The 24,100-nt window shown below is 44.0% G+C and overlaps 5 protein-coding genes and 1 long non-coding RNA gene across 13 annotated transcripts; 3 read left to right on the top strand and 3 right to left on the bottom strand.

The window, feature by feature from the left end:
- The first annotated feature begins 146 nt into the window (after nucleotides 1-146).
- LOC6559883 lies at nucleotides 147-2,680 on the top strand. The gene is made up of 4 exons (XM_001985707.2): nucleotides 147-308; nucleotides 686-739; nucleotides 1,356-1,513; nucleotides 1,579-2,680. Exons 1-4 carry the CDS (start codon nucleotides 162-164, stop codon nucleotides 2,603-2,605), a joined length of 1,386 nt encoding a protein of 461 aa, XP_001985743.2. The 5' UTR covers nucleotides 147-161; the 3' UTR covers nucleotides 2,606-2,680.
- LOC6559882 (PRADC1-like protein) lies at nucleotides 2,672-4,488 on the bottom strand. The gene is made up of 2 exons (XM_001985706.2): nucleotides 3,974-4,488; nucleotides 2,672-3,700 (listed from the first exon to the last, which is right to left on the bottom strand). The coding sequence occupies exons 1-2, from the start codon at nucleotides 4,414-4,416 to the stop codon at nucleotides 3,406-3,408; spliced, it is 738 nt and encodes a 245-aa protein (XP_001985742.2). The 5' UTR covers nucleotides 4,417-4,488; the 3' UTR covers nucleotides 2,672-3,405.
- Nucleotides 4,489-4,880: 392 nt separating this feature from the next.
- On the top strand, nucleotides 4,881-6,906 carry LOC116804969 (CCHC-type zinc finger protein CG3800). The gene has a single exon (XM_032734209.1). It carries the CDS (start codon nucleotides 5,162-5,164, stop codon nucleotides 5,696-5,698), a length of 537 nt encoding a protein of 178 aa, XP_032590100.1. The 5' UTR covers nucleotides 4,881-5,161; the 3' UTR covers nucleotides 5,699-6,906.
- A 299-nt stretch (nucleotides 6,907-7,205) lies between these two features.
- LOC116804970 lies at nucleotides 7,206-7,892 on the bottom strand. The gene is made up of 2 exons (XR_004364961.1): nucleotides 7,828-7,892; nucleotides 7,206-7,760 (listed from the first exon to the last, which is right to left on the bottom strand). It is a non-coding gene; the product is annotated as an uncharacterized LOC116804970 (long non-coding RNA).
- Nucleotides 7,777-23,027, top strand: LOC6561008 (nuclear pore complex protein Nup214). The gene is made up of 9 exons (XM_001985703.3): nucleotides 7,777-7,940; nucleotides 17,189-17,301; nucleotides 17,362-17,500; nucleotides 17,578-19,358; nucleotides 19,419-19,600; nucleotides 19,662-20,003; nucleotides 20,068-21,359; nucleotides 21,426-22,863; nucleotides 22,928-23,027. The coding sequence occupies exons 2-9, from the start codon at nucleotides 17,266-17,268 to the stop codon at nucleotides 22,950-22,952; spliced, it is 5,235 nt and encodes a 1,744-aa protein (XP_001985739.1). The 5' UTR covers nucleotides 7,777-7,940; nucleotides 17,189-17,265; the 3' UTR covers nucleotides 22,953-23,027.
- LOC6559206 (receptor expression-enhancing protein 2) lies at nucleotides 8,352-16,888 on the bottom strand. 8 transcript variants are annotated; one of them, XM_032734206.1, is made up of 8 exons: nucleotides 16,488-16,888; nucleotides 16,267-16,392; nucleotides 14,463-14,535; nucleotides 13,990-14,187; nucleotides 13,797-13,910; nucleotides 10,779-11,071; nucleotides 10,551-10,695; nucleotides 8,352-9,141 (listed from the first exon to the last, which is right to left on the bottom strand). In XM_032734206.1, exons 2-8 carry the CDS (start codon nucleotides 16,296-16,298, stop codon nucleotides 9,025-9,027), a joined length of 972 nt encoding a protein of 323 aa, XP_032590097.1. In that variant the 5' UTR covers nucleotides 16,299-16,392; nucleotides 16,488-16,888; the 3' UTR covers nucleotides 8,352-9,024. The 8 variants fall into 8 exon arrangements, with proteins under 8 accessions (XP_032590097.1, XP_032590095.1, XP_032590093.1 ...); XM_043214930.1 differs by lacking the exon at nucleotides 8,352-9,141 and adding an exon at nucleotides 9,410-10,184 and having other exon boundaries at nucleotides 16,488-16,869; XM_032734202.1 differs by lacking the exons at nucleotides 16,267-16,392; nucleotides 16,488-16,888 and adding an exon at nucleotides 9,509-10,184 and having other exon boundaries at nucleotides 9,025-9,141; nucleotides 14,463-15,085.
- Nucleotides 23,028-24,100: the final 1,073 nt, after the last annotated feature.

Below are 24,100 nucleotides of genomic sequence, written 5' to 3'. Positions count from 1 at the left end.
CGAAGAACACACGGTGAGCGCAGCGCCGCAAGCAAAACAAAGCTCGAAGAGAGCTTCAATGTGGTGAACAGGAAAGCTTCGGCTTCAGCACTGAATCGTATCGTGCTCATTCGGCTTTGCCATTTCAATTTATTCAATTTACCGTTATATAGCTGCAATTGATGAAAGCGACGAAGGCGACAGCGACAGAGGCAGAGGCGACTATTACAGAAGCAGCAGCAACAGCAGCCCAGCTCAGTGAGTCGCCATCGCTGCTACAAAGCAGCTGCGCCACATCCGCCGCCTCATCCTGGCTGCACGAGCTCATCGTAAGTTTTTCCCTCCGCCCCAAGCCCAATTACTTTTCCAGTTCTCTGTCTATCTCTCTCGTTCGACGTATTGCACTCGCTGATCTCGCTGAACATTTCAGTTGTTGCTGGGCCGCCAGCGGCAGCGATTGTCGCCGTGTTCCACTCGCTTACACTTCCAGTCGTTGTCAACTGTCATCAGCAGCAGCAGCAACAACAACAACAACAAGAACAATAACTAACTGTTCTTGTTGCTTGCATTGCCTTGCTCTTTGTTTCTCTCTCTCTCTCTCTATGTGTGCATGCGCATACAGCTTCTTGTCATGTATCGTAATAATGCGGACAGTTCTTTTTGTTTTATCAATCGCTTAAATGGCGCCCTCCACGATGAACTGCAGCAGCCGGGCGAACATGAGCCGACATCGGCCTTACTCAACTACTGCAAACGCAAGGTGCGTATAATAAAAAAAAAACAAAAACGCAAGAACATTTGCATTTACAGTACTCACCTTATATAATGAACAAACAGTGAATATATTTTTATTAAACTAAAGATAATATTGTGTAGTGAATATGCAGATAAATGCATACATATATAAATATGAGTAACTTGTGCTTGGTGTTATTATCGCTACTTAACTGAGACGCTACACAGAGAGAAAAATGCATTGACTTTGCATAATTGGAGTATATTCGATGTTAGAAATTGAACTTTTTTTTGAGTATAAGCTTTGCCAATCAGCAGTTTCGACAAGTATAAGTTTAGCTAATCAGTAATGTATAACTTTTCTTTGAGTGTACACCAATCAGTAATATCGTTTGAATCCAGAAATAGTTCTAGGTACATTAAACATATTAGGAAAACAATAAACAAGGAAACAATAACAATAAAGAATAATAACAATAAAATGTGAATCAGAGTAGGGAACTAAATTGAACCAACAATTAAGCTGATAAAACTATGCATAAAAACTCTAAAAATAAACAATAAAACTTTAAGCAAGGTCTTATTTTAATTTCCCACCCTTAGCAACAATAATATAATACATATATGATTTGCAATTGCAGTTCCTGCGTCCATATGTGGCCATATTGACGCTGGTTGGCCTCAATCCCATCTCGACGGACATGAGCAATGTCCGCGCCTGCTGCAGCTATGTGCAGGCTCTGATGGTGATCTGTGTCCTGCTCACAGGATATGTGCTGCGCTATCTTTGTGGCTACCGGTGAGTGGCATAAACTTGGCTATTAGAACTATGCAACTAATAATTCTTTCCAATTATTACTGCAGTGGAGATCGAGGCTTTAGCAGCATACGGGACATACGACCGGGCAATGGCAGCGACGTTTGTGGCGCCTCTGCTGCCACAACCACAACGAATACAATCGGAGAATTGCTCTTCGGTTATGTGGTGCCCAGTGTGCTCAACCTGCTGAGCTTCGGCTCGGCGGTGCTCGTCTGCAAGGTGATCGAGCACGAGCAGCTCCAGAATCTCATTGAGCGTGTCTTCTTGCTCTCCGCCAAACCGAAGCGTCTGTGCCGCATGTTGTGGTTGTATTTGGGTTTGGCACTAGCTCTGCTCCTGCTGCTCTTTGGCTATGCCTGCTGTGTGGTCATCATGCAGCCGGCACAGATCATAAAGGTCGCCTGGCTGGCGGAGGCACTGCGTGACTGGGAGTTGTGCCTGCGGATTGGACTGCTGTGCACCATTCTGGTGCAGGATCTAGTGGAGATAATTGTGCTGAGTAGTTACTACATTGAATGCTATTTGCTGCGCGTGCATCTGGAGACGTTGTCGCACAAGCTGCTAATGCATTCGATAGACTCGCTCGACTGGATGCGAGAGATTCTCGAGTTCCGCAAGCTGCTGGAGCGGGTTAATCAACATGTCTCCATACCGGTTTGCTTTCTGATTGTCATGAATTTGGCCTATGCCTTCGCCGGTCTCACCTATCTCTTCAAGGACTTTGATTTCCACTATTGTGCCCTGCAGCTGGTCCTGCTAAATATAGCGAATGTGATGCTGTGGCTATTTCTGGGTCTGTTGCCCTTCTTTGTGGCCGGCTCTGTGACGCGTGTCTGCCAGAATGCCCAGGCGAATGGTCATCAAATCCGCGTGCGACCCTTTGTCTATCACAATACCTCTGCCGAGGATCTCAATTCAACGCTCCTGTTCGCCTCCTCGCTGGACATGTCTGCCAAACTGTTTCGCATGCCCATCCAATCGAATTATCTGTGCTTTGCCATACTCGTGGTGACCATTGTGGTGCTTACGCTGGGCATGTGCCTCAATTTGAGCGCCTTGGGCAGTTTCTGATTTATACAGTGAACACTCTTAACAATAAACATGTACTTAGTTTTAATAAAGATTTACGCATTAGTATTAAGCTTACAATTTTAGACCTGTCTTTTGCTTAGCAATTTTATTTACAATTCATGTTTGGTGTTTGTTTTTGTCTTTTCTATAGGAAATTGCTTTTTGTTTACAAATTAACTACTTAAATTCAGTTCAGTTTCAGTTTTTGTTTAGTCAAGTGTAAATAATATTAAAGGCAGCAAGCCAATTTCGACGTGGATGCCAAGAAGAAAAAACAGCTTGAAATAATATATTAATGTTTACTGTAGAAAGTGCGCGTGTTTTTGTGTTTTTTGTTTTTCTATTATACAAAATATACTAAAAATAGCAAAGAGAAATTTTTGAAAATAACAAAGCCAATAAACCAAAGAAATTTAAGCTAGCATTCATTTTGAGCTTCGTCAAATTTGTTGCAAATTCAGCGACTTTTTAAATGCATTTTCAAGATTAATAATATTAATTCAGAACATAAAGAAAATACTTACTAAACCTTTAAAAGTAAACAATACTAGGCATTTTTAATAAGAAACTAATTTTGTGACGCATCCCAAAAAAAAAGTTGTTCTTGGTTCAATAACAATAAATTCAAAATGGTTTGCTGCCTCGATAAATATACATGCACAAGAAGAGAATCTATATACATATATAATATAATATAATATGGAACTGCGCGTCGAGTTCGATTAAAGTGCGCTGACTAAATATGCACTTTGGTTTAAGATTTCACATGCTGCCTCCCACTGCTAACTCCACTCCTTCCCTCACCAGCCGAGCCATGGCGGATGATTGATTTTCGCTGGCGGGGTAAAGGTCAAATTCACGGGTATATTGATGAGGGCATAGACACGCTTCAGCCGCAGCAACCGGCTGCGTATTATCATTCCATTCTTGCCTAACAAAAATCCGGCTGGTATTTTCGCATCACGATCGGTTTTATCGTGCACCATCTCAATATAATGCTCGAATTCGGGTGAATTTGAATTGTATTCGGTGATAATGGCGCCAATAGCACCAGCCGCCTCCGCATTCAGCGTTTTCGTCACAAACGAGCATTGCCTTGAAGAGAGATAAGAGAGATGTTATGGATTTCTAGATGAGAGGAGAGAAGCTTAGCATGCGCAAGCCACTCAATGATTACACTGATCGTGCTATGATTTGACCAGTTGAAGATTGTCGATTTGAAAGATCAGAAAAATGCCACTCGACAAAAGACGGCAATTGTTTAATGTTTTGGTCACTAAAATGTCTCTCGTTGAAAGACGACGGTATGTTTATAGATTAGATATAAAGTGTTAGCTGATACCCTTCCAATTTGCTCCCCATCCTTACCCCCTGTCCATGAGCGCAATGCTACCTTGCAGATCGTGCGCATTGCGCAGTTTCTGGCAGGCTTCGGGCGGATCGGTGAGCACCATGGGCACCGCCTCGTGCTTCTGCGAGAAGGCGACACCAAAATCCTTAGCGGGTCGCAGTCGATAGGTGTATTCCAGATCTTGGGGCGAGATGATTTCGAAGAACACGTCACCGGCAATAATGTCCTGTGTCGTCACTGGCATGCGTATCGTGTTGGTCGTTGTGCTGGCGCTGGTGGCGGACGTGGCAAGGCATTGGCTTAGTGTGGCAATGGCAACCAGAAACAGAACTAACATTTTGCACGCATAACTAGCAAATATGAATTGTTGGTCAAAAAGTACATCTCTTGGTGGCCAACAAAAATGAATATTTAGCTGGAGTATTCGGTTGGGCTGCCAACTTGTTGTTGTGATTGCCATCCGCAGGTGGCAGGGCTGTCGGTGCGGAAGTCTGGCAGCACACTGAGCGACCGAACAGTGGTTCGCGCATTGCAAGTAAACTCATGACCATTATTTATTTATAGATAAGACGAGCCGAACAGCTGCCGAACGAACAAGAGAGTAATGTTCGTGAGCTCAGCATAAATTTAGGTTATCAGCGCTGCACTGCAAGCCAATAAATCTTAACTATTATTATCAGTTATACATTGACATTCATTAATTTTTTTTTTATCAAAACAACAACATAGTTGTTTATTGTGTCGAGCAGATATAAAACGAACTGCGTACAATTTGGAATTTTGGCATCTTAGTGTTGGTGTTTGGTATCACTGTACACCTCGTGGAGGTGCAGTGTTGCATTTGTGTAATCAAAGCAACTCTGTGTGTGCGTTGCATTGTGACTGTTTCAGCGGCGTTTAACACCAATAATTACTCGATACTCAGAATTTCTCTGTCTCGATACCTCATTGTACTAGTTTCGTGCGGTAGCCATTTTAATTTTTGGCGTCGAAAAAAGTACGGCGAGCGAAATTCGCATATCCTGTTGGGTTTTGTGCTGTAATTAACGCATTTAACGCCAGAGTCAGTTAGCGCTCTGCGCTGTGTGTGGATCCGCAAAACTGAGGCAACGAACGCAAAACAAAGCCAACATCTACCGCAAAACAACTGAATCGACTCGATCAAAAAAAAAAAGAAAAGAGAAGAAGAAAAAAAGTACAGTAAAATGTCGATGTCTGCCACGTGCTACAAGTGCAACCGGCCGGGCCACTTTGCCCGCGACTGCAGTCTCGGCGGTGGGCCAGGCGGCGGTGGACCCGGTGGTGGCGGCGGAATGCGTGGTGATGGGGGCGGTGGCGGCATGCGCCGCAATCGTGAAAAGTGCTATAAGTGCAACCAATTTGGGCACTTTGCACGCGCCTGCCCGGAGGAGGCGGAGCGCTGCTATCGCTGCAACGGCGTTGGCCACATCTCGAAGGACTGCACCCAGGCCGATAACCCGTCCTGCTACAGGTGCAACAAGCCTGGACATTGGGTGCGCAACTGCCCCGAGGCAGTCAATGAGCGTGGCACCGGTGGTGGCAGCGGCGGTGGTGGCGGCGGCGGTGGTGGTGGCGGAGGCCCAGCAAATGTCTCGTGCTACAAGTGCAATCGCACCGGACACATCTCCAAGAATTGCCCGGAGACGTCGAAGACTTGCTACGGCTGCGGCAAGAGCGGACATCTTAGACGTGAATGCGACGAGAAAGGCGGACGAAACTAGAGCAGAGAGAGCGAGAACAAGCAAGCAACACCAACACTCCCTCTCTCACTCTCTCTTTCCCTTGCGTGTGAGGAGAAATCAACGAAAGAAAGAAAGAGAAAAAGTTTTGTCAAATAAAAAAAAGAAAAATTTAAAGAAAAAACTAATGAAAAAAATCAATTGCCAGCCAACAACAACTACAACAACAAGAACAGCAAACAAAAGCAAAGTATAAAGCAAACAACAAGAAAAAGCAGAAGCGACCAATCAGTAAAACCAAGTCAAGATCAACACAGCCACACACACTCACACACCAACACACAAAACAACCCCAAACACACACACACATATACACCCATACCAGCATACATATATCTATAACCATCATCTAAGCAGCACATCTCTAATTCCAAAGCTCTGAGCCTGCAGTCGAAACAGAAGAAGAATGAAGAGGAAGAGCAGTGTATAACAACAAGGAGAAAGCACGAAGAAAGAGAAGACAATGACGACGGCGCTGGCAGCGCTGTGCAGCTGCTGGTAGCACTTGAAGAAGAAGAATAAGAGACAAGGCGTCGTGTATTTTAGTAGCTACTACCACAATAGCAACAACAACAACTATATTATTATTACAATGCTACAAACGTGTTTGAATTTACTAATTACAATTATAACGAATGGAAAGAAAAGAAGAAAAAAAAACAAAACTATATAAGAATATATAATTTACCTTAAACAAAAAAAAGCAAGAAAAAACGAAAAAAAATATATAAGTATGTATGTACTACAAAAGTATCCTATTAGGAGTTCCAACACGCAGCAGATAAACAATACGATGATGTAGAAGCAAGCGGCTATTTAGAAGAAGGGAGGAGCAGGCGATTACTCCAAAAAGCTGCGGCCGGCGAGCTTTTGCACTTCACACCCATCATCCAAACAAGCAAGATCTCTAGCGGGTTAGCTTTACCAGCTAACTGAAGCAGAAGCAGCAGCAGCGACAACAACAACAACAAGAGCAGCAGCAAGAACAACTCAACAATGGCAGATAGTAGTAGACGACACCAGGCAGACACGAAAAACCGAAAATCGAAAGCAAAAAAAGAAGCAAAAAGCTGCACACGAGAAGTGGTGGGATGAGGATGAGCAGAACAGACGAAACTCAACAATTGTAATAACTTTTTCACAAGGCGAACTACGAAGATGATGACGATGATGATTATGAAGATGATGAAGAAAAAATTCAAATATCACTGTGATTGTTTTTTAATTGTAAATTAAAATGCTGGAGCTGCTGATTTGAGACAAAAGAAATAATAATAATAATAACCCCACAATACATGCTGCGTGTTTTACTTGAAATTTCAGTTTGCTTTTAGTTTTTTTTCTTTTGCAGCCGATCGCTAACCAGTTTTTGACATCCAGTTCTTGCAGCAGGAGGCACCAGCTGCCTGCCTGCCCCCCTCCGATTTTTGCGCGAACACATGGCGAGGCAGCTGATGGCCCAGCCGGCTCGCGTTATCGCGATTCCTCCCTGCCTCTCTCTCGCTCTAGCTCTTGTTGTTGAGTCAGCCACATAAAGCAAAATTCAGCCATTGTTTCTAGGGTATGTGCTGTGTATTTGTATTTGTATTAGTGCGCCGCTTTCTTTGCCTTGCTTCCTTGTGCAACGATACCTACAAGATACACATACACGTGGGCATAAGGCAGCACATATACATACATACTTGCGTGTGCATTTGTGTGTGTGTGTGTGCTGTTTCTTCAACCAAAGTACAGTCGTCGCCGTGCGCTGCTAATGGTGAAAACTTGCCAGCATGTCTCTGTGTGTGTGTGAGCTGGCGACGACTGCACTCTGTGTGTGTGTGTAAGTAAGAGGGGAGCTGGGGGGACTTGCAAAACTTCAACTTGACTGCGTCGTCTTCTGTCTTCTTTGGCTGCACTTGGCAACAAGTTTTTTTTGTTCGCCTGCGCATCGCGTTCAGCCGTCAGTCGTCTGCTGCGCTCTCTCGCTCTGATTGAGGGTCAAGGTCAGCGAGCATTCGCATCAGCTGCTGCGCTTGTGCGACTTGAGACGCCAAGTTTCTTGCTGAAGTTGAAAAAAAAACTGCTGCTGGTGGTACTTAAATGGCAGACTGGCTTTCCATGCACTGTACCTTGTGTGGCTTGTGTGTGTGAATAAATGTATATGGAGTTTGTGCAAATGCAGAAGATAGAAAATAAGCTGAAGTCACGACTGGAAGAGACTGAAAACTGGAACTGGAACTGAGTAAGCTACTTTTTGTTCTCCATTGGCAATGAATGCTAAATAAATGCAAATGATGCTCTACACATCCGTCTCCAGAATTTATTATCTATAAAGAAATTAGAAAGACAAATGCAATGCAAATGTTTTTTTTAGAATTTGCATATTCAATATTTTAATAGCAACAGGGCATCTGATAGTCGAGCATTTGCGTGTGTTGGAATTCGTGCACGTTTTTTCAAATGTCGGACATTTTTTCTTCAGCTGATAAGCAAATATTAAGTAAGCGGCAAAAGTGCGTGCGTGTAGAACAGTGTTGGATAATGCCAGAAAAAAGGCTGTCAGGCTGATCGAACGTTGCGATATTTTTAAACAATTAAATATTTGAGATTAGTCAATAAAGTATTGTAAATTAAATAAACAAACAACTCAAATCTCATTTAAATTTACATACGTATTTTATCTTTTATTGGATTATCAATAATATAATGCATTTTGAATTTAAACTACAAAAATTCAGATAGATCATTTTCATTTTGTTTCTTTTTGGTTAGTACATAGTTTGGAGAACCTGGTTGGTAGCATAGGACAATCACTTAACGCTAAACGAGCTACGAAATGATTTTCAAAATATCAATACGAAAACTCTTAACACAATCACAAACAAAGTAGAATATCATATATTATCATTATGATAATGTTCGATCACTATATATAATATCAGTATTTAATTACAATTTAAACTAAAAACATGAGGTTTATATTTGTTTTGTTTTTATTCTTTCTGCTATTTACTTTTGTGCTGTACGCTTTTACACATTGGCCAAATTTGAGCACCGAGCAACTAATTGAAAACACACAATTCTCGATAGGAATATATAAGGTTTATATATGTACACAGTCGAACTTTTCGATATCGAAATCTTTTCAAAATCTCTTTAAAATGTATCAAGATGGAAGGATGATTAATATTTTAAATGATGCATCTTTGAGTTATTAATTCGAGTATCCAATTTTGAGTCACAATTTTGTCATGGCTTGCATAAAATTCAATTTCGAGTATTTCGACTGCGTATAGAAAGCATTTGGTAGACGATGCACTATTTGGTTACTTGGTGCGTGGTTTGGCCTGGCCAAAAGCAGTCGTTGCCTGAGATTTGTCCGCCTTGCTCCTGCTGCTGCTGCTACGTGGCAAAGTGGTGCAGCTGGCCGACATTGATTTGTCCTGCAAAAGTCATAATAAATAATGGAAATAATTAGTAGTCATCTGCCTAGAGTTGTTTCTTCATTAAAAAACATGCTGAAACTGCAAAACACATTTTGTTAGTGGGCACAAACACACAGAGGCTCTGTACAAGGGGGGTCAGCGTAGGGGGGAGTCATGGCAGTTAAGAGCAGACGAGCGATGCGATGCGATGCGAATATAAAATCAAACACTGTTTTGAATGAGCTGGGATTTCATTTTCTGTTTTGTGTGTTTTTCCTGGGCTTACATCAAATCGAGGTTTCTTTCTTGATGTCCTCAGGCTCAGGCAGATTAGCTGATTTGCGCCGCACATTATTTTTGATACTTTTGAATAGATGGCCGATACCTGACTTGCCGCGCTCCGATTGCGACGTGGTCGATGTTATGCTAACACTGTCTGCTGCTGCAGCCACACGCGAGTCCTTTCGCGGTGGCAAAGGTGGCAATGGTGGCGCCGGTGCACGTCCCTTGGCATGCTGCGCCCTGGGACGGAGTGCCGCCTGATCTGGCTCGAGTTGTGCCCGAAAACTGTGCTTGATCTGCTCCAGCGTGGCGAGCAATTCTCTTGGCGACACTGTATTTGCCTGGGCTAAGGCATCTTCTGTGTTGCTCACTTCTTGCTGCTGTGCGGCCTCCATTTCCGATCGGGATTGGGTGAGTACCACCAAAAAGGGATCCACATGGAAGTCCTCGCTCTTGGCTTGCACTTGATAAGCACCTGAATTGGTTTCAGCTTCAGTTTCCTTGTGAGATTCTTCCTTTTCCTCATGTACCATTTCTTTTGGAGGCTCTTTGACTGTTACCGTGGCTTCTTCTTCCAACATGGGCATTGCCTCATAGAAACTATCCTCATCCTCATCTGTGTCCTCTACATCCGCATTGTTTTTCTCATTCTCTTCCTCGCTGCTCTCCACAATCTTTGACTGCCTTTGTCTTTGCTCACTCTCTGGTTGCTCTTTCTGCACTTGGAAGTAACGCTCATTCTCCAAATAAACTTCAGCGCGCAGATCTTCCAGCATTTGCTAATCGAATCATTATCATCAATATCAAAATCATAATTGGTCAAACTCTGTGGAACATCTTTACATTTAGTCCGAGGTGTTACTAGCAATCCTAAATCAAATTGATTTCAATATCCAAAACAATATTTTTTAAGTTTTCTTCACTATCTGTTCAATTATCATTGCATTTGTTTATTGACTTAATACACAAAGTGATTGGAATGCCAAACAAAGCTATATTTGTAAATAGAAGAATAATTATTATTATATAGCTGTCTTGAAAGATTTTACTACACAAACCCCTGCCCCAAGTATCTTGAAGATCAGAAGCAAAACAAAACCACCTGCCGAAACACCTCGGATAAACAAAGAAGCCGTAATGCTTACCTCACTGCGTTTGGACTTCGCACGCGCCTTGGAAGCGTTTGTCATGGATGAGGTGCGACTGAGGCCGCTGCCACCGACTGGAACACTAATTGGCTCAGCGCTGGAGTAACCCGAACTGATGTCATCCGTGCTGCGTATATTGTAGCTATATGGCACATGGAGTGGCAGGTGTTTGTGTTTAATTATTAGAATTGATAGACATGATAACTGAAGCAGAACAAGACTCACTTGAAATCGCCGGCTTGTTTGCCTGCCGCTGCAGAGGAGGTGGCGGTGACATCCACTTCGGTGAAATACATGCCAGTTGAGTGACGTGTGCCGCTGGCGGAACGACCGACCGGAGTGTGATGCCGTTGCCGGAGTAGTCGTGTCGCTTGGGGTCGCATCATCAGCGACGAGGAGGATCCCGGCGACAACATCATCACCTCGTCCAGCTCATCCTGAGTGCGATGCATATCGGGCTCGCTGAGATCACTGAGGCTATAGCTGCGCTTTATGGTCTGCACCAAATTGCCGCCGCCCTTTTTTTTTTTAAATTTTTTTTGGGATTGAAAATCGAAAATCTTGTGACTTTTTGACATATCTCAGCAACATTGATTTTTTTTTGCTTTTTAATTTATAACTAAACATTAATTAAAGTGTGTTTATCTCAAAATATATAATATAACTTTAGGTGTAAATATATAGTGTTGATGATGGTGTTGTGCGTGTGGTTGTGTGTGTGTGTGAGTGTGTTTAGAATTCGTTGCTTGAATGCTGAGTATCATGAATTTGCTTAGAGGTTAGCGAGAGCGAACACCAATTAATCCCCAACGACATCCACATAAGGAGTCGACTCGCGCAACTTGCGACGCGAACGTATGCCACCAGCATATTCGCCAGCCTGCAATTCATTTTGTTTGCTCTTGGAGGCGCCACGCGTGGCACGTCTGCCAGCTGCCGCCTGAGTTGTGGCCCGAGTCGTTTTGGTCTTCCTAGCGGGCATATCACGTAGACGCGCTGCACCAGCATCATAGTCCTGATGGAGCTGCGGCTCCTCCTCCTCCATCATCTCGGTGATGATCATACGCCGCTCCGCTGAGTAGCTGCTCTCGGCGAAGTTCAGTGAGTTGGAACGTTGCAATATTATATCATTGGCATCCAGCATATCGTGATCCCGCGACAATTCATTGGCCGACTGGGAGGTTTGGATGCCGCGTGCCTCTGGCGATGCTGCTACCATAGTTATGGTCTGGAGCGTGTAGCGTGGAGCATGTAGCGGGTATTAGTATTTAACAGGCAGGTGCAGGTGTTGTTGATTTCATTTTTTACATTTTTTGTTTTTTGGTAAGTCAAATGCAAAGAAACGTAAGTGAGAAAATTAAAAGGTTAATAAAAAATAGGCAACGAAAAAGTGTTTTTTTGTTTAATTATCAAATGTGATATGTATGGAAATAAAGTGCAATTGAAAAAACCGGGCAATACACACACACAAACGAATACACACACATATCAATTTATATATATAAATATATATATACAGTATGCATGTTCAGAATTGTCGCAGTCTCATTTAGTTGGGGCGCATGCCAATCCCTCGTCTATTTATATGCCCTACCCTAACGGCAAATGAAAATATGCATTGCGGCTCGATTTACACATTATATAGCTGATATATGTTTTTAGTTGTTACTGATCTTATTATACATTAATTACGTGTTTCAGAGTGCTTATTACTACAAGCACCAACTGATTTCAATCGGTTTTCATTTACTTTACGCAGCCATGCTTAAAATGCAGTTAATGTAATTTGATCTTTGAAATGATTAATTGTATATTGTATACTTTTTGAATACTGAATTATCAACGAGGCGTTTATAATAATGTACATATGTTTAGCAGTCAAATGATTGCCTAATATATAAGCGCAGAATGAAGCTAAACATTGTGCGACATAATAATACAGATTAGTCATTAATTATGTATTTCTTGATAAAGAAAAAAATGTAGGTTTTGACAACTCGAAGTGAAATAAAATACAGATACACATAATCACATCTTCATATAAATATATATATATGTATATAAGTTAAACTGACTGCTTTAGGTAAGCGCAAATTGATTGCCACTTGACCCAACAACAACAGAAAGCGTAACAAAGACTTTTCTGCCATGAATAGACACCGCCTGAGTAAATCATACATTTAATATTCATGTATATTTCTGTTCTTTGTATTTGACCGGAACACAACTGGTTAACGTTGATGATTAATGCTCTTTGTTGCTTGTTGCTGCTTAATAGTATCTGAAGTTGAATCAGTTTCTTTGTAAGAAGCAAAAACAAATTGTGGCTGCTGAATAAAATACAAAAAAAAACTTAATCCACTTCAGGCAACCAGAGATCGTCGAAACAAAATAATGTTTTGCAATCGTGCAATGTTTACATACTCGAAAATTGTTTGTGTTTTCTTTTTAGCGTGATATATAGAGACTCTATAGACAGACATATAGTAAGTGTGCAGATGTTCTGCTTGTAAATAGTTCATTTTTATTACAATTTCGTATTGCTACATGGCTTTTAATCTTGGCTAACTTTTAACGTAATTCTATAAAGCGCTGCATACACACAGAATGAGGAAAATCAAAAGGGAAAACTACAAACTAAAACTAAAACGAAACAAACACAGAGGGGCACACACAGAGGAAGAGAGTGGCATACAATAGTATTTTTTTCTTTTCAATTTGTTTGTTTAATTGATATTTAAAGTTAATGAAAACAATGACGACGTCGTCGAAGAGAGATGTGTGTGCTGATGATGATGATGCTGGCTGGCTGGCTGATGATGATGAAGATCTGTTGATCTGTTGTAGTTGTTAATGATGAGAGATGAACACCAAAACCAAAAAAACAAAAACGGGGGCAACTGAGCGAAAAGAAATAAACATTGCGCAAACAATTTCTATATAGAAATTGTGAGGGACTCTGCTGCTGTTTGCTTCTGCTTCTGCTGCTTGCTGTTTGCTGAGAGACGCTTGTTGTTGAGACTGTCTACGGCGGCTGTTGTTTTTATTGTTGTTGCCTGTTTATTTATTGCTGCTCATTTCATTTTATGCAACGGCGCTGCTGGCAAATTGTTGTAGAAGCAATTGAAAAATGTGCCAGAGATGAATTGGTTGTGCGTGTGTGTGAGAATGTGTTTGTTATGTGTGTGATGTTGTTGTTGTTGTTGTGGTGGTTGTGGTTGTGGCTGCTTGTCTTTGAGTTACCTTTATGGCCGTCTGCATGATGACATTTGTGGCATAATTAACGCCCTTTGAGCCCAATTGCAGCACCGCTGAATAGCCGCGTTCGCGTGCCTGATTTAAATACTCATCGATATCCTATTGAGAGGTAATTAAAAAAGAGAAATTATGAATATACAAAGAGAAATGGTTATATATATTGTATATATTAGCCCACCTGTTCACGGCGTGTCAACATCGGATGCACGAACTTGCGATACAATGTGGAGCTGCCTTTCGTAGCTGGCGATAGCAGCCAGAAGACAATTACCACTTTGACCTCATAGTAAAATGGGAACCAGGACAGGAATATGTCCGTAAATGTCTCAATGCATGTGAAAAATGCAAAGACAATCCAATACATCATCCATTTGACCTGCAAAAAGAATACACCAAGAATCAGATGTTTGTTTTGTTAATAGTGATGACGTTGCTATTTGTTAAATTTAAAAGAAATGAAAATGAAAACATGAAAGCGATTTCAAATGATCAAATTAATTTGATTTATGGCTAAATAGCTATTCAAATTCTGTGATATTTTATTATTTATTAGCTTCGTTATTCACTAATCAGTTGTAACAATTTCAGTGTTCTGATTTTTTGTGGAAATCATTTATTAATTTCTTTATAATTTATATTTAAAATACTCACATATTCCTTGACATTCTTTGTGCGAACGGCCTTGTAGGAGGCATAGGCCGGATATAGAGTGCCCAAGAACAATCTGAAAGCGGGAAACAATAGAGTCTGTGCACAAGTGCGTGGCGCTATAAATATAATGATGAGCGAGCAAATGCAGGTCGTGTTGAAGGATAAAAGGGGCAGTGGCAAACGCTGTAACAGGTCAAACAAACGACCCAAGGCATTCAAGTTCTGCACCACTTTGGAGGCAGCTGGTGGTTCAGCCAGCACCGCTGGCTGCTCTACAATATAGGGTCCCTCATAGTCATCATAGTCGGTGCAATCGCTTTCCAGCGAGTTGAGAGAGTCATGAAATCCAAGCTGTTGTTGCAACTCCAGCTGCTGCTGAAGCTGCTGTTGTTGTTGTGTAGGATAGATAAACTTTGAGTAGACTGGCACAAAATGGCCAGTGGCGGCTGCTGCTGCTGCCTGCTCCTCGAGCGAATAGCTGCGTCCGTAAATAGGCAACGCCTGTTGACGTAGGCGTTTAATATTAGCTGGCCGCTGATGCTGATAGAGCAGCTGCTCCTGCCGCAGATAGCTAGGCCGGCTGCTCATGGCGACGCATTGCCCAAAAGCGACTCTGTCGATCCTAGCTGCTAAAGCGACGCGCAAAGACTATTTGGCCAGCAGCTGCCCGAGAGCGTCTAATGCTCATCGGGATGGCATACTATGCTCGTCTATTAATAGCAGACCAAGAGACTCTGCTTGCAGGCACATTGCCCCAAAACTGAGCGAGCGTCGAAAAAAAAACCACAATATTCTGATTCTAATACAGTAGACGTTCGCAAAGTTAAACACTGATTAGCAGCAGAAATACTAATACGTAAATAATTATTATTTTCAATATGTCTTGCAACTTCTTTTATTTTTATACATTTTTATATTATTTTGTGCTTGCATATGAAGTGTTCTAGTTGAGGAGGCATCACTGTAGTTGATCGGCAAGCAGCTGTGTTTCGCTATTTGGCACTGCGACTGTTTGGAGCCGCTATAAATATGAGCTACGCAGCAAAAACAAAAAACAAAAGCACAGCAATTTGCATGGAGTTGTTGCTTTGGCGATCTGTTGCAAGTGTTTACAGCGTGGAGCATTAGACTGGCCTCCGTTGAGTTGTATATATATATCTCTATATATATAAGGTATGTGCCGGCAAGGCGAGTGCGTCAACCTCGCGAAAAAACACACTGCCTTATAAGGTGGCCGCTGCTCAATTGACTTTGACGCGCTGCACAATGCGCGACTAACGGTAACGTTTTTTGGCGCAGATTAATAAAAAAAAAAAAAACAATTGACTGGCAACCGCAGAAGTAACGCTCGAGAAATCACAGCATGACGCCCACACAATTAGGAAGTAGAATGAACAAAAGATAAAAAAAATTAACAAACTATGAAGCAAGGCCAACAAAAAGAAAGAGTTTGCTAGCTCACCATTTTTGTTTTTGGGGGTCAGCAACAACAACAGTAGCAACGGTGACAACGCACTCGTGCATCTGTGTGTGCGTGAGAGTTGGCGTAGTTGCTGGCCTCTTAGAAATACCCTTGCAGTGGTGGGTATGTTGATTAGGTTATGATATATGTTTATAGTTAATGGAAAAATTTAGAAATTAAATTGATTAAAACTATATTGCTTTAAGCAACTATTAACTCTTTTCTTTTTCAAATAGTGCACTAAACATGCACCAATAAGAGCATTCAGAACTATTGAATAGTCTGCAAGGGTATTTCGACTTCGGGCATGCCAAAGCAAAGTTATCTTTTGTTCTAACTCACATAATAAGCCGTGAAAATAAGCTGCTGATCATATTGAAAGCTTGTCCTTTGTTACGATTGGCTGTTGTTGATTCCGCTTCTTGTTGTTCTTCCTCTCAGACTACCTCCTTTGCTTTGTTGCTGGGGCTGTCAAATTTTGTAAATGGAAATCCAATTTAATTACAACTAATGTTGCATGCATTTGCATTTGTAATTAGCGATGTTCTGAAATTGTAGCTCACCTTGTTGCTGCAATATTTCCTTACACAATAACTCACTCACAATTCGCAATCGTTCTATTGAAGATAGTTTCGTTTTTTATTTAAAACTTGTTAAACGAGCAAACATAAATGGACACTTTTGTTTTTCGTTGGTTGCTTTGATTCACCGTTTGTTCGCTTAATGACAACGATAACAACAACGACAACAACGCAGTAGCACCGTGTTGCGCAGCACTCCTCGATATATAATTCATCAATTGTTTGAACTACATTTTTTTTTGTTAATTTTCGTTCCGAGTATTCACTGCACTTTTTACAGCATTGCGCGCGCGAACAATGCTTTTGTTAAACAAAAACGCAGACAGAGACAGACGAACAACAACACAGCTGGAGATGTGTATGTGTGTCTGAAAAGTGTATAGCTATGTGCTATCGATTTTCGATATGCACCGCGCTACAGCTGTTGTCACGACATTGCCAACATAAAATATTGTAATAGTAAAATATGTACATCGATAATCTTGTTTAATTATCGAGCCTGACTTCGGCGATACTATCGCATGTGCCATCAATTGTTTTGCTATTCAGCAGCACGGCGATTTGTGCACAATTTAAGTGGGTTTGTAATTTCATTCGAAGACATTGTAAAATAAGAATTGTTAAATATTACTTTTATGTTTGAATAAACGAATATTTGTGTATTGATTGGCTAATAATTGCAGAGTGCAAACGAAAGTTGCGCATCACGTGTTAAGGCCATAGAACGCTCGTGAACAGCGAGCACAAAACGCAGACAAAAATGGCGCAAAATGCACCCAATTGCAAAGATTCGCAGGTAAGTGTTGATGAGATGATCTGACTGGAAGTGTACCGTTATGTGTGATTGATTTTGCAGGAAGTGCAATTCAAATTGCACGACAAATTTGTGGCTTTTCGGAATTGCGGCGAGCCGCGCAGCAATGTGAAATTATTGGCAGTTTCCAGCAGTCGCGGCTTGCTCTTTGCCGGCAATCCAACAGCGCCGGAACTAAAAGGTATTTGTGCATCTTCTCATTGGGATTAGACTGGAAGCCAATACATATATATATAATTATGTTGTATGTTTTGTTAGTTATAATCATCAAAGATGTCGCTGCTGCAAAGACGTCCTGCAAACAGCCACATGCTCGTCTGGTGCCGCTGCCCAGCATTCCCAATTACATGTCCTGCAGTGGCGATGGCAACCTGTTGGCCATTAACTACACACAGCCAAATGGCAATAGTCTGTTGCTCGTGTATGCGGTGCAATCGTTTATGACGGCTGAGCTGCGAACGCTGTACAACATTCGATTGGCTGCCGAGGATTATGTGTATGCTGTGCAGTTGCTGTGGAATCCCGTGTTGCCCAACAGTCTGGCTGTGGTGTTGAGTAATGGGGGACTGAACATGTATGGCTTGAGGGAGGGCGGCAATTTTGAACTGCACTCGCTGGACAAGAGTCAGCAGGTGAAGTGCGGTTGTTGGTCACCAAAGGGGAAGCAACTGGTGCTCGGATTTCCCAGTGGACGTTTGCAGCAATTCAAGCCAGATCTGACGCCGGCCAAGACGCTGGCTTGTCCACCCAATGTGCATGAGGCGCCATTCGACACAATTGCCATTCACTGGCTGTCGACCTACCAATTTGCCGTCATCTTTCTGCAGCATGGCGAGGATTGCAGTCCTGCTCTGTATATTATAAATGCACCCAAGGCAGGCACGCCCACCTACATCAATTATTATGATATATGCTACAGTTTGAATGGGCCCCGCAATCATCAATTCCATTTTACGCATGTGCCGCAGTGGAATCTATTGCTCCTCAGCTCGGCCAATGGTATTGAGGTTGGTGTCCTGGGCACCTCGGAGGCGGGTGATACGCCCACTTGGCAACAGTTGACGTTGCTGGATGAGGCACGCGTTGAGATGCCGCTGAGCCAGGCCACGCAGGATGAAACCTTTCCGTTGGGCTTTGTCTTTGACACCTCGAGCACTCACCACCTGAGTCTGAATGAACAGCAGTTGCCCAACATGCCCATGGTGCATGTCCTGGGCACGGATGGCACTTTGCTCGCCTTCAATTTTCTCAATCTGCAGCCGGGCGCGACGTCCATTTGCTCACCGCCACCGCCTTTAGCGGACACTTCGGGACAGTTTGTGCCGCTGAATGCGCTACTCGCTGCGGAGGAGGAGCAGCCCACACCTGGAGGAGGTGGAGCAGCAGCACCAGCACCATCTGCGCCTATAGCTCAGTTAGCTCCCGTGGAAGCCAGCACGCCTGCTCTGTCCGACATTTCGTTTGCCTTTACGCCCAACACGGTCACCTCGACGCCAGCTCCGTTGAAGGATAAGCCGCCTTCCTTGTTTGCCGGCTTTGGCAATGTGGGCAATAAGCAAGCGCCGCCTGCTTTTGGAGCACCGGCTGCAGCGCCCCTCAACTTTACCACCTGCGCTGCTGTCGTCAAACCACAGCCACCAACCAGCTTTGGTGGTTTTGGTGGTGCTGCCTCAACTGCGCCGCCGGCAACTGCCTCGATTTTTAGCAGCAATGCGCCCAACAGTTTTACCAACCAGCCGGCGAGTGTTATGGGCTGCAATCCAGTCCAATCACAGCAGGCAGTAACAACAGCAGCAACAGCAACAGCTGCTCCCACTAAGAACAACAACAATAGCAATAACAACAAACCACTGTACACAGTTCCACCCACTTTCACGCCCGTTGCAACGGCTCCAGCATCCGCTGCTGGTGCAAAGAGCTCTGAGTTCAGTGGTCGCGATGTGGACGATGTCATTGCAGAGATCATGAATGTGCAGATCAGCGCATTCAACGATCAAATCGAACAGCAAAAGCAACAGACCAAAGCGCTGCTCTCTCAGGTAAGAGAAACGAATTCCTTATCCATATGAAGCTCAATTAATCTCTTGATTCCACTGCAGATTGAATCGCCCTCGTCGATTAAGTACTATGCCAAGCGGCTGGAGGATCTACAGGAGCTGAACGAACAGGCCAACGATGTGGACTTTGAGCAGGATGTGCAGGGATTGCGACATGCACTGAGCGAGGCGTATGCCATGATGGCCGAGTGCCGTGCCAAACTGGAGGTCTACCACAAACCAGAGTAAGCCAAACGACCTCAACTAAACGCTCAAGAAACTACTTTATATGCTTCTAATCTGTAGCATTACTCGCTTGATGAGTGCCACCAATTTCGATGCATCTGGTCGTCGTCTGCTCTCGCGCCTGCAGAGCTATGTGGCTGCCAATGAGGCGCAGTTGCAGCTGGCACAGGCTCAGATCGATACACAGTGGGAGCAGTATCAGGACGTGATGCGTCGCAACTCCAAGTCGAAAATGCATATGCCCTGCTTGGAGGGCATCTATCAGCGCTTGACGCGGCTCCAGAATGTCGCCTCCGATCAGCGCATCACGCAGAACAGGATTAAGCTGAGGCTCAAGGAGCGCGGACTGCTGCAGTCAGCGCTGCTCAACCAGGAGAATAGTCGTGCTCGCAACAACGAGGCGTGAGTATAAATTTGTTGTGCTTCTCGTGGATTATAATTGATTTATATCTGACTTCGCGCACAGCGTGGACACGCTCGCCGACTCCATACTGTCGATGAGCCTGCACCAGGTGGTGGACACCAATCGGGCCAAGTTGTCGCAGCAGAAATTGCAGAGCATACGCGAGCAGCTGCAGCAACACAAGATTCACATCATTAGTCCGCAGCGACCAGATCGCGTCGGTCTGAAATCCGAGGTCATCTTGGAGACCAAGCTAAAAGCGGAGCTCAAAAAGAAGACAGCCACAGCAGCAGCGGCGGCTGCAGCGGCAACAGCTGCAGCAACTGTTGCCAAGCCAATGGTGGCGCATAAGGCAACTCAAGTTGCAGCTGCGGCGCCAGCACCACTGGCCAAACCGACGGCCTCCAAGCCAGCAGCAGGCGTAACAGTGGAAAAGACACAGCACAGTCTGCAGGCGCCAGCTGCAGCACCATTTAGTTTCAGCCAGAGCAGTCCCTTTGTGAAGACCACTGCGTCCACAGTGACGACAACAACGCTAAGCGCTGGCGAGACCACAAAGCCAACCGCATCTTTCTTTGGCGGCACCACGCCATTTAGTTTCGGTGCCACAAACAAACCCATGATGCCCATGGCACCCATAATGCCCATGGCTGGAATGAGTGCGCCGACCAAGCCTCAAGCAACAACAGCAGCACCATCAGCTGCACCCAATCTTTTTGCTGGCTTCGGCAATGTAGCCATTGATGCCACCAAGCCCAAGGCAATGCCGGAGCCGGCCAAGGAAGCGCCTGCTAAGCCATTGGATCTGAAGAAGGAGGAGCCAACGGCAGAACCCGTCAAGACGGCACCAGCTGCCACCAAAGCAGAACCAGCTGGCAAACCCTTCACCTTTTCGGGCTTTGGCAGCAGTGCAGGCGGCTCCATTGGTAGCGGTAGCTCGCCATTCAGTTTTGGGGGCTTTGGCTCCTCGCTGGGCAACACAGCAGCGCCAGCCTTCGCTCCAGCTCCAGTTCCAGCTGTGGCAACTGTCACTGCAGCAACAACCACCAGCAGCGCTGAGACTGTTGTCACCAGCAGCACTGCGCCCGCTGCAACACCAATATTTACAGCTGCTGCTGCTGCTGCCACTACTGCTGCTGCTACTACTGCTGCTACAGCTGCTGCTACAACTGCTGCTGCTGCTCCTCCTCCTCCTGCTTCCTTACCAGCAGTCAGCCAGCCAAGCAGCACCAGCTCCAGCTTCCTAAGTGCAGCTCCAGCTGCTTCAACTGTAACCAGCAGCAGTGCACCTGCCATCGACAATCTCTTTGGCTCGATTAACATATGCAAGCCACAAACCAAGGACAACGTTGCAGGTAAGCTTTTTGGACTTTAGTTGAAGTTTGCTTCAAATAATAATTGAATATTTCAAATATCAACAGATGCCGCACCTGCAAACATCTTTAGCGGGTTCGGTCAGAGTGCCGCTGCCGGTGACGAGGCTAGCAACAAAGTCTTTGGCATTGCTGACAGCAACAGCAGCACGGCAACAACAGGCACAACTACAACAACAACGCCAGCAACAACGACACCAGCAACTGCAAATACTGTAGCAGCACCTGCAACAGCAACAGTTGCTGCCGCGAGCACAGCAGCAAGCACAGCAAATGCAGCTGCGGCGCCCGGCAGCAGTTTCTCGTTCTCGAATGCGTTTAGCAGCTTGAGCACGGTTAGCACCACCACTGGCACTGGCGCACTGACAGCCACCAGCGTTGCCCCAACCGTATCATCAGCATCCATGTTTGGTGGCGCCACGAATGCCTTTGCACCAGCAGCCTCAATCGGTAGTCCCTTCCAGGCAGCAACAGCTGCTGCTGCGGCTGCTCCGCCTGTTGCTGCTGCCGCCGCCAACCCGCTGGGTGGCAACGTTTTCGGCAATCTACCCAAGCCGCAGGCGAGTGTTTTTGGCGCTGTTTCACCAGCTGCACCACCCAGTGGCCTGTTTGCAGCAGCAGCTGCTGATACCAGTCCCTCACCCTTTGGCGCTTTGGCGCCACCAGATACAGGCAGCTTCGGCGGCAACATCTTTGGCCAAGCGGCAGCAGCAACTGCAGCAGCACCTGTTAAACCCAGCGGCTTTGGTTCGCCGGCAGCTGCACCAGCTGGTGGTTCGATATTCGGTGGCGCTGGCAGCGCTTCAGCTTCACCCTTCAGTGGCAGTTCGATATTTGGGGGCGTTAACAGCGCCCAGAGCACGCCAGCTGCTCCTGTGGCCACATCTTCATTTTTTGGCCAGAACGTTTTCGGTCAAACGCCGGCAGCTGCTGGTGCTACCAACTTATTTGGCAATTCAAGCCCCGCCCAACCGCAGGCATCTGCATTCGGTGGTTCCATTTTTGCCACAGCTGCAGCGAATCCAACCTCACCGGCTGCCTCGGGTGGCTCGATTTTTGGCGGTGGCAGCAGCTCTGGTGGCTTTGGCAGTTTTTCGCAATCTTCGCCAGCTCCGGGCGCTTTTGGCAGTGGCTTTTCACAGGGCGCCGGTTCGGTAGCTCAGTCCGGTTTTGGATCGCCGCAGCAGCAACAACAGCAATCGCAATCGCCCGCGGGTGGTTTTGGCGGCAAGCCCGTGTTTGGCGGCAGTCCCGCCTTTGGTGCAAGTCCCACCTTTGGTGGTGCACCCACATTCGGCAGTCCCAAGGGCTTTGGCTCGTTCAACGCCAGTCCAAGCGGTGTCGTTGCACCGCCTGCTTTTGGTGCACCAGCCAAGCCGGCAGAGGGCAACATCTTTGAAACACTCGGCAGCAACGACTCGGGCCTCTCCTTTGGCAACTTGGCTCAGACCGGCAACGCCAATGCTCCAAAGTCCTCCTTTGGCGGGTGAGTAAACGAGCAACTCTTCAAATGTATCTAATATTCATATCACATAATCTTTTATCCACAGCTCTTCCTTTATGACGTATCGCTAAGAATCCTTGTTTGTCTTCGTTAAGTGAATTTATGTAAACTAAGTCCAATAAAATTGATTGAATATGTAACCAAAATCACTCGTGAAACCTTGTTGAACAAAAACTTAAATTCTAAAGCATACTTTTATGGTAAACAGTAAAATCTACGATGCCGAGTTGCAAGATATTCAGAACTTTAAAGCACACTTTTAAGATGGATGAAAAGACAAGTTGGATCCATTGGTTTTCTGGAATTAAGCTTTAGCAATTGAACTGCATTCAAGGATTATGGGGTCATCTAAGAACCCAAAACACTTGTATAAATTTCATCGCCAACTGCCATTAGAAAATCCTTGTTTTCTCGTAAAGCACAAGGCCGATTTGGATGTCCCTTGTCCAGTTGATAGCTCTAGTTAAAGCAAAATTCCTGCCCCTCCACTAAGTCAGTCCGTAGAAATAAAAACTGATAGTTAACGTTTAGCAACAGCTATTACACATTATATTTTCAATTGGTTATACATATACAATAATATGCATATAATTAGTGCGCATAGTTATACATTAATAAAAATATATATAATATAGATATATATATATATATATATAGACACAACTAAAAAATGCAGACGAAAAAAATGCGTACACGTACGATTACATATATAGTATATACTATATATAGCATATAAATAGTGAAAAATAGTCAAAAACATTTTACATATACATATAGAGTTATACATACATACAGCATACATATATATATATAGATTAGTATAAATAATTTTATGTATATATTTATAGGTTTAGGTTTTTAAATGCATTTCGATTTTTTGTTTTGTTTTTATAATATTTTAATTAGGACTAACTTAGGTTGGTAATTGTTAATTGTTAGAGATTTACATGCGACTACCCAGCTTAGATGTTTGTTATCCGATTTATTTATAGGATTTCATTTAGTTTGTTTGCTCTTCGTTTTTCAATGTTAGTTACGTTTTAGCACACATTTTCTTGTTTTTTTTTTTTTTTAGTTTAGTTACCGTTATTATTATTATGTTTATATTATTTGTAAATTAATGCTAGAGAAAACACTTTGCAACAATTTGTTGAAAATTCGTTAAGCTTCTTGTTGTTGTTGTTGTTTTTGTTTTTCTTATGTTTTGCTTGCTCATTGC

This window comes from Drosophila grimshawi, unplaced genomic scaffold (genome assembly GCF_018153295.1).
Source record: "Drosophila grimshawi isolate 15287-2541.00 unplaced genomic scaffold, ASM1815329v1 contig_1367, whole genome shotgun sequence".
In the NCBI taxonomy this organism is placed as follows: Eukaryota; Metazoa; Arthropoda; class Insecta; order Diptera; family Drosophilidae; genus Drosophila; species Drosophila grimshawi.
The sequence above is the reverse complement of the archived record's forward strand: the minus strand, read 5'-3'. Positions and strand labels throughout refer to the sequence as shown.

Bases quoted from the DNA above. Each gene is read 5' to 3' on its own strand.
- LOC6559883 (XM_001985707.2), top strand. From the start codon at position 162: ATGAAAGCGACGAAGGCGACAGCGACAGAGGCAGAGGCGACTATTACA. The intron at 309-685 runs GTAAGTTTTTCC...GATGAACTGCAG, and splicing joins CCTGGCTGCACGAGCTCATC to CAGCCGGGCGAACATGAGCC. The intron at 740-1,355 runs GTGCGTATAATA...TTGCAATTGCAG, and splicing joins TCAACTACTGCAAACGCAAG to TTCCTGCGTCCATATGTGGC.
- LOC6559882 (XM_001985706.2), bottom strand. From the start codon at position 4,416: ATGGCAATCACAACAACAAGTTGGCAGCCCAACCGAATACTCCAGCTA. The intron at 3,701-3,973 runs GTAAGGATGGGG...TCTCTCTTCAAG, and splicing joins ATTGCGCTCATGGACAGGGG to GCAATGCTCGTTTGTGACGA.
- LOC116804969 (XM_032734209.1), top strand. From the start codon at position 5,162: ATGTCGATGTCTGCCACGTGCTACAAGTGCAACCGGCCGGGCCACTTT.
- LOC6559206 (XM_043214928.1), bottom strand. From the start codon at position 15,050: ATGAGCAGCCGGCCTAGCTATCTGCGGCAGGAGCAGCTGCTCTATCAG. The intron at 11,072-13,796 runs GTAACTCAAAGA...AAAAAAAAAAAG, and splicing joins TCATGCAGACGGCCATAAAG to GGCGGCGGCAATTTGGTGCA. The intron at 10,185-10,550 runs GTAAGCATTACG...TGATTCGATTAG, and splicing joins CGAAGTCCAAACGCAGTGAG to CAAATGCTGGAAGATCTGCG.
- LOC6561008 (XM_001985703.3), top strand. From the start codon at position 17,266: ATGGCGCAAAATGCACCCAATTGCAAAGATTCGCAG. The intron at 19,359-19,418 runs GTAAGAGAAACG...ATTCCACTGCAG, and splicing joins CCAAAGCGCTGCTCTCTCAG to ATTGAATCGCCCTCGTCGAT. The intron at 20,004-20,067 runs GTGAGTATAAAT...CTTCGCGCACAG, and splicing joins CGTGCTCGCAACAACGAGGC to CGTGGACACGCTCGCCGACT.